We start from the raw sequence: 15,281 nt of genomic DNA on the forward strand, positions 1-15,281 counted from the left end.
AACAGTGGACACTCAAAATCAATCAATACACTGAGTAAACAATAAAACAATAAAGGAAACAAACATCATCATCATCATCATCATTTTGTAATCTTTCTATGCAGCCATAAATTGGACAGGCCATCAAGTACAAATCGGTTCTTATTTGGAGTTATTGCTCACTAGTGCATTTTACTTTGGATTTGCTGTGTGTCGCTGGATGCACTTCCTATCAGAAAAAAAACGTTACAGTGGGTACACTGGGTGCATTTTATCATGGCACCAGCCCTCAAGGAGTTATCATCTTCAGCAAGTCTAAAGTGTCCTCTCAAAACACTAAATTGAGCAAACAGCCAATACGAACAAAACATATTGTCTCTCAACTGCTTGGTATTTAGATATGTGGCAAAGAAGGAATGATGTTAGTGGTGACATGGTAAAAATACTTTTTGAAAATATTGCCATTTGAAAATTTTGTGAGAGGATTTCATAAGAAATAAAGAATATTGATTATTTGCATAAGTAAAAACAGCAAATTTAATCAATTCTGTGATTTCTAAACCACCAGAAATTCAACAGAATTAAAATTTTGAAGAAATAATTTGGCAATTATCAAACACTGGTTAAGTAGATAAACCAACACACTACTTCTTCACAAACAGATAATATTTTACGGAGATGTACTCGCATAGCGAGTGATTTGATCTGAGATCGTGTGCTGAAATGAAAACAATTGGAGCGTGGAAGGTGTTTGTAAGCCATTTAAGAAACACACACAAAAGCCATTCGATTCACTTCAACATTTAAGTTTAATTTGTCAAAATATTTTCGTCGCTAAAATCCGCGACCTGTTCACTGACAAATGCAGCACAGATTTTTGTCAGTGAACAGGTCGCGGTCTTAAAGCGACGAAAATATTTTGACAAATTAAACCTAAATGTTGAAGTGAATCGAACGGCTTTTTTGTGTGTTTCTTAGATAATATTTTACTAAAGCTAAGTGACTCTGGAGTAGTTTATGGACTTTATTTGTTCTATCTAGCTAGGATTCCAGTTTTTTGGTAAGCTTCCAGGATATTGCTTGATATAAAAGGACTGGCTCTACGGCTGCACAGAAAAATTTCTCTCAATGTTGTCTGACAGTTTGATTTCTATACAACATCCAGTTTCTTTAGGGTCAACCATGCTTTGACTGTCTGAATTTTTACATCCTTTTCAGTTGAGGCTATAGCAGAACTGATGTTCATAAAATCATCAACTTGATTAATGGGAGTGTCTCCGAAAGAGTGAGTGATGTGGAGTTCCGTGACAACCAACGAACACTAAAGTTTTTCCCCAAATCCCGGGTTTTTATAACTGCTCAACTTGACTAAAAAGAATCGAAATTCAGGACAAATATTCTTTTCGAAACTTCTAGAATCTTTATATTAGCAGTTATATTAACCAATGGAAAAAAAACGAAATTGATAATTCTTCGGCAATACGACATTACGTCATATTGCCAATTCGCGCCACATTTCAAAATGGTTAAAATGGTTATTGCTACAGGAGTATCCACTGATATTGGTGACGGATCTTTGTTGATTGCAATGAATTTGGTGTTACTAGAATATTTTCTGTGCAGCAGTAGTATCAGTCCTTGTAATAACGGAACAACAGTCTGGATGCTGACCAAAAAACTGGAATCCAAGCTAGATGGAACTTACACCTAAATGTTAAGAGCAGTCTTAAACATATCTCAGATAAATGCATCCCATCAAGAAACAGCTGAATGGAGATCTGCCAGTTACGACCATTATAAGGGAAAGGGCACTTGCACTTTGTAGGACATTGCTGGCAAGCTAAATAAGAGCAGGTAAGTGACTTACTACTATGAATGTGAAAGCATGGTTGTACTTGAGCAGGTCACCAGAACACAGTGTATGTATGCGGTTGTCCGGAAAGTTCGTTTCGATTTTTAAAGGAGAGAAAAAGGTCAATAAATACTTTCCATTACATTTTTAATCAACCAAATATGAACCGTTTTGTTGCGCAATGCATCTCCATCTTTCCTTTAATTTGAAAACACCCTCTTCCCAGAAATGAGGTGGTTTCATGGCAAAGAATTCATCAAGGTATCTTTTTATATCATCAAGGAATTGAAATTTTTACCATTAAGACTACTCTGCAGAGACCTGAATAAGTGGAAATCCGAAGGAGCAATATCTGGTGAATATGGAGGGTGGGGTAACACATCCCAGCCAAGCTGCAGCAATTTTTGTCTGGTTCTCAAAGCATCAAATGCTGAAAATGAACTTTCTTATCTTCCATTTTAAAGGGTTACAAAATTAACACAGGTTATAGGAACATAAACCTTCTTCCACGAAAAGATAGATTAAACTGTGCTCTAAATGGAGGTGTAGTCAAATCCTATTTTATGGACTCAACGAGGTTCTAAAATAAGTCGAAAGGTAAGCTACTATAAATCGGCACAAACTTTCCGGACAACCCAATAGATCAACTCATCAGAGACACTGAATACCTCCCCAAAGACCTCCTTCAACTAATGCAGGACCAAAATGGATGGATTGTTAAAAACGTCTGAGCAAGCGCAACTAGATGATGATGATGATTTGAACATTACGCTTTGGTCAAATGGAAAATTAGTCTGAGACAAATTATTTTGCATGAGAACATAAATTTTAACAATGTCCATTTGTTCCCAAATTTCATTATTTTCCTGAAACTGCTCTGTGAAAATTTGAACAAATCACCAGGTACAGAGAACATTTTTATATATAATATAAAAAAGCACTTACTTATCATGAATCTTAATGTATGGCCATTTTGGTGGTGCTATGTCCTTCTGCCAATCAACAAGCAAGGTTTCAATGTTTATAGGATTTACTATGGGAGCTCTTTTAACCTGTTCTATCATTCCAGTTGAGATGGCCATGGCTGGCGTTGATTTTTGCAAGTTTTCTCTGAAGGGAAGTAATGAGGGAAACAATTATGACAGAACAACAATCAAAGTAAGCAACATTTCTTTTTAGACCGGTGTTAGACCGGTGTTAGACCAATCATCAAAAGTGACCAATCCATTTTTTTGTGTGTAACTATGATTACTTTAATAAATAGGTGTTTCTCTTTTTTTTGTGTATGTGTGTGTGTGGGGGGGAGATACATATTTATGATTTAAGATTTGGCTGCTATGTCTAGCATGTCAATTTACCATGTACAGGTTCTTTAATTGGTGTGTTTTGTAAGTGATTTTATATATTAGGAGGAATTAATCTTTATTTTATTACCTAACATCAACTTAACCATTGTTGGTACAACATTTGCTTTTTACTGGATCAAATATCTTTCCACATTAACAAATTAACATCTTTCTTAGGCAGATAGCAATATTCATCATCGTAGTTGTGGTACCAGTGCCGGTGGCATGTAAGAGAACCATCCGAACGTGGCCGTAGCCAGCACCGTATCGACTGGCCTCCGTGCTGGTGGCACGTAACAAACACCATCCGATCATGGCCGTGCCAGCCTCGCCAGGCCTCCGTGCCGGTGGCACGTAAAAAGCACCGTCCGAGTGTGGCATTTCGACAACCTCATCTGGCACCTGTGTCAGTGGCACATAAAAAGCACCCACTACACTCACGGAGTGGTTGGCATTAGGAAGGGCATCCAGCTGTAGAAACACCACCAGATGAAACTGGGCCTGGTGCAGCCTTTGGGCTTCCCAGACCCCAGTTGAACCGTCCAACCCATGCTAGCATGGAAAGCGGACGTTAAACGACGACGATGATGATGATGATTTGATGCTTGTTTTCCATGTTGGCATGGGCTGGACGGTTTGACAAAAGCTGGCCAGCCAGAGAGCTGTCCAAACTTCCATCTTGGCCTGGTTTCTATGGCTGGATGTCCTTCCCTAACACCAACTGCCTTACAGAGTATGCTGGGTGCTGGCAATAGTATTACGAAAACTTAGGATAATAGTGAAAACAGTCTTTTTATTATGTTTTTCCTCATTTCTAAAATAAATTCTTTTTAACATTTAAACTTTAAATTAGTGCAATATTAAAGGTTCCAGAAACAGAAGAAATTTCAAGCATATTTGTTTTAATATTTAGTAATGCGTTTGTCCATTTTAGGATGCGCAAACCCAGTTCTGAATATTTTGATATTCATACTAATGTCTAGAATTAACCCTTTCGTTACCATATTTAGTTTGAGATGTTCTGTGTTTCTTTAAATTACTTCAAATATAACAAAGAATTTAGTAAATTAATTTAATTATTATTAAGCTATTGTTAGGAACATTAATTGAGACTAAAGTTTGGTGGAAGATTTTAATTTAGAATTTTTGAAAACAAGACATTTGTACTACAGAGCCAGAACCGGTTTCAGCCGGGTTGGGAACGAAAGGGTTAAAATATTATCTCCCCTCATGCACACACACACACACACACACTAATCATTCCCTTATGAAGCTGAGAGTAGTTCTTATTCATTTATTTTTTAAATCAAGGATACAATACAATCTTAGCACTGTCTACATTTATTATGAGCAATTAATATCTAGACCACACATTCCATGAGTATTATAAATATTTAAAATATAACTTCATAGTAAGGATGGTTATAAATTATAACCTCCTGTAGTAAAATGGACCATAGTAAAACAGGAACTGATTATCATTAACCCTTTCATTACCAACCCGGCTGAAACCGGCTCTGGCTCTGTGTACAAAAGTCTTGTTTTCATAAGTTTTGAATTAAAATCTTCCACTAAACTTCAGTCACAATTTATGTTTCTAACACTAGCTGAATGATAACTAAGTTATTTTACTAAATTCTTTGTTATATTTAAAGTAATTGAAAGAAACACAGAGCATCCCAAAATAAATACAGTAACGAAAGGGTTAAATCAACAATATATATTTTGAGGGGATAACATAATGTTAAATGGCACTTAAATTGCACAGCTTTTCAAATGCAGTGACATTAGACCTCTATAGATTTATACCATTCTGCTACTGCCTATTACTAAAGATCCGATAATGTCACCACAAAAAGATGGAGCACATCAGATGGAGATAAACTGGATCTTTTCCTTTTGGTGGATGGAATTTTCTAGTTAACTAAACAATTTGAAACTTCGTATACTGGTAGAATGTGTCAAAAGAAAACATTATTGTAAACAAAATTGAAAACAAAATTGTAATTTGTAACTTTAACGTAGTTTAATTCTACGAATTTTAACCAATGAAATCCCAGCATTTCAGCTCAAATCATTTGCTGCGTATATCGATATTGGTAGAATATTGACACATTCTACCAGTATACGAAGTTTCAAATTTTTTAGTTAACTAGAAAATTCCGTCCATCAAAAGGAAAAGATCCGATAAACTTAGTCTGGTGAACTTTGTATCTAATTCAAACTTACCCCAGTTGAAATGTTAGGGAATGTACGATGTCGCCACCTAGACAAGACAGCTGAAAAGGCTGGCCTTCACTCGGGATCTCAATTTGCTGTAACTTTCCTAGCTTTGGTGTTTCTAAATCAATGTACAGTGGCACAGGCAGATGGGACTTCAGAACAAACAAAGGTGACAGGATAATCTGGAGAGGATAAAACAATTGTTTGTGAAAAATACAAAGAAAAGCTACTTCTTAAAAAAAAAATAACAATTAATTAAGCACAAGATTATATATTAATGACATTTATTTTTCTTTCTAACACATTTCTTTTTCTTTTTTTTTTTTTGCTTATGTCAGATCATACCAAAATGAAAAAATAGATTTTATTCTTCCAGCCTCAATAAAATAGGTACTGGTCAAATACTGGGGTCAATATAATTGATAGGTCCCTCCCATAAAAATCATTATAACTATTACTCTTATTTCTTTTTAATTGCACAATATGGATGTGACAAACTAGTTTCTGCCTACTATTATTATTATTATTATAATAACAATCATCATCATCATCATCATCATCATCATCATCATCATCATTTAACATCCGCTTTCCATGCTAGCATGGGTTGGACGGTTCAACTGGGGTCTGGGAAGCCAGAAGGCTGCACCAGGCCTAGTCTGATCTGGCAGTGTTTCAATAGCTGGATGCCCTTCCAAACGCCAACCACTCCGTGAGTGTAGTGGGTGCTTTTTACGTGCCACCTGCACAGGTGCCAGACGAGGCTGGCAAACGGCCACGATCGGATGGTGCATTTTATGTGCCACCGGCACAGAAGCCAGTCAGGGTGGCGCTGGCTACAGCCACGTTCGGATGGTTCTCTTATGTGCCACCGGCACTGGTATCACAGCTACAAATTCCACTGATGTTGATAGATTACGATTTTGATTTTCTCTTGCCTCAAAAGGTCTTCACAAGTGGAGTATTGTGTCCCAAGAAGGAAAGGAACGCATAAGTGGGCTGGCTACATCCCAGGTAGAGGCCACGGGATTATGGCCTCACTTGTCCTGGGTTGGACGGTTCAACTGGGGTCTGGGAAGCCAGAAGGCTGCGCCAGGCCCAGTCTGATCTGGCAGTGTTTCTACAGCTGGATGCCCTTCCTAACGCCAACCACTCCGAGAGTGTAGTGGGTGCTTTTTATGAGCCACCCACTACACAATAATAATAATATAATAATAATAATAATAATAATAATAATAATAATAATGGACCTTTTGAGCGGGATGGGCTACTCGACTGAAGAAAATTCTAACTGGGCCCCACCTGCAAGGTCATGCGCTGTTTACCTTGATATGAGATCACCATGTCGCGCACATATGGTTGTGATGCATGTGCCCGGTGTACCCTTATCAGACGGGTAGTCATGATGGGTATATTGGGCTTCGTATATTTTACCCCAGTGTCACTTTGATGGCATTCACTGCTCTTTCACTCACTAATAATAATAATAATAATAATAATAATAATAATATACCACACAAACTTAGTGAAGAAGAATATATACCACACAAGTGCATCGAACCTCTGCAGAATGTGTAGGAAGAGGGTCGAAAGTGTGACTCACATTACTAGTGCTAATGAAAGTCTTGCGCAGAAAGAGTACACAAGTAGACATAACAAAGTAGCCCCAAACCTCCACTGGCTACTATACCATAAGTATGGACATGAGGTTACGAGTGCTTGGTACCTACATACACCAGAAAAGGTAATGGATGAAAAGGGGAAGGCAAAAAGCTTCTGGGACTTTGATTCCCAGACAAAGTGTTAGAGCACTGAAGGCCAGATATAATAAACTTTAGGAGGGTCAAATAAGAGTGCCTAATAATCGACGTAGCTATGCCAGGAGATCAACACATCATCATGAAAGATAGAGAAAAAAATTGTTAAATGTGGAGACCTAAGAATTGAGATCGCTAAGATGTGGCAGCTACAAGAGTCGAACATAATGGTTATCCTTATAGTTAGCACTATATCAAAACTGTCTCTCATCACCCATATCAATGTTACCCTCTTGTAGACACTGAATTGCTGCTGTTGTTCAGGTTGGGCATTAGCCACACTAATCTCACCTGCCTGAGAAATGGGGTCTGCAAATATTGTGGTCACTGCTCTGCTTAATCTGACTAAATTATTAGAAAAAGAAAAAAACATCATAATTGGCATGAATTTCTTTTTAACTTACCAATTTCTGGATAGCTAGACCATAGTCCTGAGAGTATATATGGCACCACAAATGGATGTACTGGTTCTTTACAAGTATAGGAATCTGTGATAGGAAGAATAAACACAGTTAAAATGAGAAACAGTCATATATTGATACAATCTTCTTCGCTATCTCTAGCTGTCACATCCTGGACGTTCTATAGAGGCAAGCATGAGAGTGCCAAGAGGGTGTCTATGTCTATCTACAAATGCACACACAATTAAAAAAAAATTTTTTTGCAAAAGTAAATACTGAATACCAAATAAAATATATTACTCTTTTACTTGTTTCAGTCATTTGACTGCGGCCATGCTGGAGCACCGCCTTTAATCGAGCAACTCGACCCCGGGACTTATTCTTTTGTAAGCCCAGTACTTATTCTATTGGTCTCTTTTGCCGAACCGCTAAGTAACGGGGACATAAACACACCAGCATCGGTTGTCAAGCAATGCTAGGGGGACAAACACAGACACACAAACATATACACACATACATATATATATATATATATATATACATATATACGACGGGCTTCTTTCAGTTTCCGTCTACCAAATCCACTCACAAGGCTTTGGTCGGCCTGAGGTTACAGTAGAAGACACTTGCACAAGGTTCCACGCAGTGGGACTGAACCCCCGGAACCATGTGGTTGGTAAACAAGCTATTTACCACACAGCCACTCCTACGCCTATGTATTGCAGTATTTCTTTGCATTTTGAATTGAAATTTCATTGAAGTTAACTTTGTCAAATTTGCTTGTGAATGACACCTGTGGTCTCTCTCTCTATCTCTCTCTCTCACACACACACATGCATTCATTCTCATTACTAATGCAGTAACTAATTTATTTCAGTGTCATGGTGACAGCTAGGCCAGTCTGTAAAATAAAATTCAAAGTTGCAATAAAAATCTGTTGCCCAGTTTTCAATGACAAACTAACCTTGACCAATCGAGTTTCTTTCATACGTTCACCACAGATGTATACCTCCTGTGACCATGCCGTTGGCACACCTGACTGGCGCAAGCGTAAAACACATGGTTCTCTTTCATCGTAAATCAGCGACCTGCCATTTCTAGATGCCTCCAGGGTCGTTGATGTATACGTAGTTCGATGTCTGTTTGTGACTACTTTCATTTCCAGGGGCAGACTGAGGCGGTTAGAGAACAGCAGCTGACCACGGATGATAACCTGCAGTGAAAGAAAGACATCAGCAAATATTTAGTTACAAAATAATTCTAAAGCATTTATATTGTTTTTGATGTGGTTTTATTTTCATTCAGTTACTTAAGGATTGTGACCACTTTGCTTAACATTAGTTCTTTTTTTTTTCTATATTCTTTTACTTGTTTCAGTCATTTGACTGTGGCCATGCTGGAGCACCGCCTTCAGTTGAGCAAATCGACCCCAGGACTTATTCTTTGTAAACCTATTCTATCGGTCTCTTTTGCCGAACCACTAAGTTACGGGGACGTAAACACATCAGCATCAGTTGTCAAGCGATGTTGGGGGGGAGACAAACACAGATACACAAACATATACATACATGCATCGTCTGGCTCGTAAAAAGCACCCACTACACTCACGGAGTGGTCGGCGTTAGGAAGGGCATCCAGCTGTAGAAACACTGCCAGATCTGACTGGGCCTGATGCAGCCTTCTGGCTTCACAGACCCCGGTTGAACCATCCATGGAAAGTAGACGTTAAACGATGATGATGATGATGATGATGTTATAGAGTTATACAGTATTTTGTTTGTATGGATGAAACTGATAGGATCTTTCTAGCAGAAACTAACGACATTTCTGACAATAAAATTAATGGAACTGCTTAGGATATGACAAATGTGATTCTTCATCATGGCAATATTGCTAAATTAAAGTCAAATCATAGGATTAAATTGGTATGAACTTATTTCGAAATTATTAGCACTTCACACTACAATAGTAGAATCCTCCTAGCTAATTTTAATTAGGTGGTATTTAATCATTTCTAACATTGGCTATGGAGAGCAATATCATCATCATCATCATCCAAAAATTTATTGTAAAATGACTAAAAGACACTGCATATTTACTAGTGGAGGCACAATGGCCCAGTGGTTAGGGCAGCGGACTTGTGGTCATAGGATCGCAGTTTCGATTCCCAGACCGAGCGTTGTGAGTGTTTATTGAGCGAAAACACCTAAAGCTCCACGAGGCTCTGGCAGGGGATAGTGGTGATCCCTGCTGTACTCTTTCACCACAACTCTTACTTCCTGTTTCTGTTGTACCTGTATTTCAAAGGGCCGGCCTTGTCACTCTCTGTGTCACGCTGAATATCCCCGAGAACTGCGTTAAGGGTACACGTGTCTGTGGAGTGCTCAGCCACTTACACGTTAATTTCACGAGCAGGCTGTTCCGTTGATTCGGATCAACCGGAACCCTCGTCGTCGTAACAGATGGAGTGCTTTCATCCACTAGTGTAATAAAACCTCAGAATTTGTAGAGCAAAATGTGATATTTTTTCTTGTAGAGTGTTAGATATGAAGCTTAGGGATTAGAATGTTGGGTCAAGATCATAAAGACCTGAATTTGATTCCTGAACTAGGTAGTACATTGTATCTTTGAGCAAGGTACTAGATTTTGCTTCAGTTTACTCAGACAAGTGTTGGAGCACTCCTCTCTCCCTACAGCTGCCACGTCCTGGATGTTCAGCTAGGTCTAGGGTGGTAGGGCCAAGAGGGTGTCTATGTCTGCTCACAGTTACACAAATACCTAAAACAATTGGCAAAAGCATGATACATGCTTCAAAGTTCAACTTTCATACAAGTGACAGCTTTGGCTAGCTGACTGGTTGTTTTGATGTGGTGATATGAAAGACCATATTATCTATATGGTTGATATCACGAAGGTCACCTGCACTTGATGAAAACACGGGTCTCCAGTAACGATCTAGGAATCTGGAGTCAAATCTAATTTCATGAATTAATGAATTACAGAAAACAAAATTTATATTTAAATGTAACAAGAATAAGACGAACTGGATAGAATATGCCTTTTAGATACCAACCAATAATAGAAAAGTAAAAGAAAAGTAGATATCAACATGTTAATGAGAAAAATATTTATTAAACTTACCTGTTTTTGAACATTTGATAATGCTTTTACTTTGATAATCAACTTCAAGTTACTAGAATTGGTTGCAACAACACGGACAATGATGCCATCTTCATCAATAGAAAATGGGTCACACCAGAACCAGGTCTCTGCATTAACGCACACATGCAACATCTGTAGGAAGAGAAAAGAAATGATACAGCTATAGGCGCAGGAGTGGCTTGAAGGCGCAGGAGTGGCTGTGTGGTGAGCAGCTTGCTAACCAGCCACATGGTTCCGGGTTCAGTCCCACTGCGTGGCATCTTGGGCAAGTGTCTTCTGCTATAGCCCCGGGCTGACCAATGCCTTGTGAGTGGATTTAGTAGACGGAAACTGAAAGAAGCCTGTCGTATATATATACATATATATATGTATATGTGTGTGTATATGTTTGTGTGTCTGTGTTTGTCCCCCTAGCATTGCTTGACAACCGATGCTGGTGTGTTTACGTCCCCGTCTCTTAGCGGTTTGGCAAAAGAGACTGATAGAATAAGTACTAGGCTTACAAAGAATAAGTCCCAGGGTCGATTTGCTCGACTAAAGGCGGTGCTCCAGCATGGCCGCAGTCAAATGACTGAAACAAGTAAAAGAGTAAAAGAGTAAAAGAGTAGAATAGTTAAACTTGTGGTAAAGCGGCCCAGAGTAAGCTGTTACAGTAACTTGTATACAGATCTTTCATGTATACACTATCTCTAACTCTAATATTAACACATGGGAAGTTATTGGTCTACAATAGGAGATTGTTCACAGACACCAACAGTTATGATCAGCATTAGAATCAATGAATGATTGTAGAATGATCAATATAAGGAGTAATGTGAATGATTAGTCTATGATCAATACAAAGAACATTATGGATCAACAGAACGACAGATGTGAATGACCAGACAACTACCATCATGAATGATCATGGAATGATTAACATAATGGTCAACATAAGAGAATGATCAATACAAGGATTAACATAATCAACAGAATGATCGATGATACGATCGACGGCACGTAAAAAGCACCATCCGATCGGGGCCATTTGCCAGCCTCGTCTGGCACCTGTGCAGGTGGCACATAAAAAGCACCCACTACACTCACAGAGTGGTTGGCGTTAGGAAGGGCATCCAGCTGTAGAAACACTGCCAGATCAGACTGGGCCTGGCGCAGCCTCCTGGCTTCCCAGACCCCAGTTGAACCATCCAACCCATGCTAGCATGGAAAGCGGACGCTAAACGATGATGATGATGATGAATAGTAGGATCTATATGAACAATAACCATTTTAATGATCACTATTTCTTGAACTGCTAAGTTTATAGAACATCAAGGAATACAATCAGTGAAACATAAGCTCACACACAGACATATATGTGGTGAGCTTTTATACAGTTTTCATCTACTGCAGTTCACACACAAGGGACACAAGCCAACCTAAAGGCTACAGTAATATTGAACCTGGAACCAAGTGGTTGCAAATCAAAAATTCTTGACCACACACACCCATGTCTGTGCCTCTTTATACTTAGAATTTTACACACACACACTCCTCATTATCAGAAATATTTCTCCGCCATATGAAAATAGAATATTATTTTGTTAGTAGTAATAATAGAAGAACCATCGTCATCATCATGATTATCTAACATCCGTTGTCCATGCTGGCATGGGTTGGACAGTTTGACCAGAAATGGCAAGCTGGGGAGTTGCACCAGGCTCCAGTCTGATTTGGCAGGGTTTTTATAGCTGGATGCCCTTCCTAATGCCAATCACTTTATAGGGTGTGTTGGGTGCTTTTAAGTGGCACCTCACAAGCGCTAGTACATGGCATTGGCATGAGTGCTTTGTACATGGCACCAGCACAAGACTCTTGCAGGCTGATCCTCTTCACCAGGTGGGGCGGCCTTAACACTTCTGCTGTGGAGTACAGGTCTTCTTGAGTACAGCATGGCGCCAAGATAATCAGTCCTTTGTCATATATGTAGGTGTGTGTGTGTGTATGTATGTATATGGTGGCACGTAAAAAGCACCATCCGATCGTGGCCTTTTGCCAGCCTCGTCTGGCACCTGTGCCGGTGGCACGTAAAAAGCACCCACTACACTCATGGAGTGGTTGGCGTTAGGAAGGGCATCTAGCCGTAGAAACACTGCCAGATCAGACTGGGCCTGGTGCAGCCTTCTGGCTTCCCAGACCCCAGTTGCACTGTCCAACCCATGCCAGATAAAAGATATACCATCAGAATTCAAAAGTACAAAATTAAAACTAAATCAAAATTTCTCAGCTTCAAAATCAAATTGTTGACGAAAGAAGCTAATGAGAAATGTTACCTAGCAAAAATAAAAAAAAACCTGAACCATTGAGAGAGTTTTACAAAAGTGCTTCACATACTATTCAAGTGTACTTTTATTTCTTAGAGAACTGTACTTACTGGAGTTGGTGTTTTCTGTGAACACCAGCTATAACAGTACATTTCCTCAGGCTTCAAAACCAAGTTTTCTGTGGTTCCAGTCTGCAACAGGTAAAAATTAATACAGGTATATATAGATATGTATAACAAACAACAAAGGTCATCCACCTAACATATCACATCTCGAACATTTAATCACATAATGCTTTCTCTTATACATAGAATACAGATGCATAAAATCACAGAAGATGAAACATAATTCATTTAGACAAGTGTATAAGAAAAATGCGGTTGGCATTATGAAGGAATTCCAATTGTAGAGACACATGCCAAAATACACACTGCAGCACAATGCAGTCCTTGAGACTGTTGAATCCTGTCAAACTGTCCAACCCATACCGGCATGGAACATGAACATCAATTGATCATGTGGCACATAAAAAGGCACCATTCGAGTGTGATCGTTACCAGCGTCACCTTACTGGCACTCGAGCCCTGAGCTAGTAGGGTGTTAAGAGTACCATCCAACCATGATCATTGCCAGAGCGGCTATCTGGCCTCCATGCCGGCGGCACGTAAAAGACACCATTCGAGCGTGATCGTTACCAGCATCGCCTTACTGGACTGGCTCCTGGGCAGGGTGGCATGTATAAAAGATTCGAGCAAGGTCGTTGCCAGTACTGCCTGACTGGCCCCCATGCCGGTGGCACATAAAAGCATCCACTACACTCTCGGAGTGGTTGTTGGCGTTAGGAAGGGCATCCAGCTGTAGAAACTCTGCCAGATCAAGATTGAAGCCTGGTGCAGCCATCTGTTTCACTAGCCCTCAGTCAAATCATCCAACCCATGTTAGCATGGAAAGCGAACATTAAACAATGATGATGATATATATAATGTACAATGAAATCTGTCGATAATGCACCCCATTGCACATATTGTCTGCATACAACTGGTCAGGTAATGCTTGCTGAATGATTTAAGCTATATCTGCAATACACCAGTTAGGTGGTCAGTTTTCATTGATCAAGGTAGGATACATAGTTAAATACAAAACAATTCAGAAGCCAGGACCACTACGGTCTAAGGGAAATCATCTGGTCCAACCTGTAGTTATCAAGGGGAAACTACTTTGCAACATTTGTTATATAAGATAGGTTTAGACTTGCGCTGCATTTTTCTGGTATGAGGAATTTCATCTCATGATAGCAATTAGACAACAGCTCTGATATCTGGTTAAATGATATCAAGAAATTATAGGTTAGGTAAATCCAATTTCATGATTTAATGATGGAGATAGACAAGGACAACTGTGTAAAGAAGTATCAATCACTAAGCATGGAAGGAGCTTGTGGAAGAGGAAGATCTAGGACAAAGTAGTAAAGATTGATGTCAAGATATTGAGCCTCTTGTGGGAGATGACAGGGAACTGAGAGGAATGGTGAATATCCTGTGCTTAAGAAGACCCATCCGTCTTAGGAGAATTGAGGTCCTGTCAAGTCTTCCCACAACTCAACTTCTAACACCTTTCCTCTATCAATTTCCTGAGTTAACATTTTCCTTTCTTCAACATCAAAGGAAATTGTAGCTGAGATACCAGTGCCGGTGGCACTTAAGAGAACCGTCCGAACATGGCCATTGCCAGCGCTGCCCCAACTGGCCTCCGTGCCAGTGGCACGAAAAAGCACCATCCGATTGTGGCCGTTACCAGCCTCGTCTGGCCCCCGTGCCGGTGGCACGTAAAAAGCGCCATCCGATCGTATCTTAGTTTCATATCCCTCAATTCTATACCCAATTCAGTTGATGGGTCGCATCTTCCAAGTACTTGGTGACCTCACCAGTGTTGGTGACATGTAAAAAAAACACCCAGTTCACTCTGTGAAGATTGCTGGTGCTAGGAAGGGCATCCAGCTGTAGAAACCATGCCAAAGCAGACAGAACATGATGAAGCCCACTGGCTTGTCCATGTTGAGCCGTCCAACCCATGACAGCATGAGAAAAGGGATGTCAAATGATGATGGAGGTGATAATGATGTATGCGTGTGGGCGTGTGTGTGTGTCTGAGGCTCACTGTTATGCTTTATCTCTATGCCATCAACAACAAACAGCAAA

General features: G+C 39.6%; 1 protein-coding gene across 1 annotated transcript in view; it reads right to left on the reverse strand.

Moving 5' to 3' along the window:
• Positions 1–15,281, reverse strand: part of LOC115210945 (vacuolar protein sorting-associated protein 13B-like) — a 155,149-nt gene that overhangs the window by 52,357 nt on the left and 87,511 nt on the right. Inside the window, 6 exon segments of the mRNA XM_029779736.2 lie at positions 2,777–2,941; positions 5,407–5,582; positions 7,622–7,705; positions 8,583–8,831; positions 10,760–10,912; positions 13,194–13,274. Of these exon segments, the coding sequence (XP_029635596.1) occupies positions 2,777–2,941; positions 5,407–5,582; positions 7,622–7,705; positions 8,583–8,831; positions 10,760–10,912; positions 13,194–13,274 (908 nt within the window).

This window comes from Octopus sinensis, linkage group LG4 (genome assembly GCF_006345805.1).
Source record: "Octopus sinensis linkage group LG4, ASM634580v1, whole genome shotgun sequence".
NCBI lineage: Eukaryota > Metazoa > Mollusca > Cephalopoda > Octopoda > Octopodidae > Octopus > Octopus sinensis.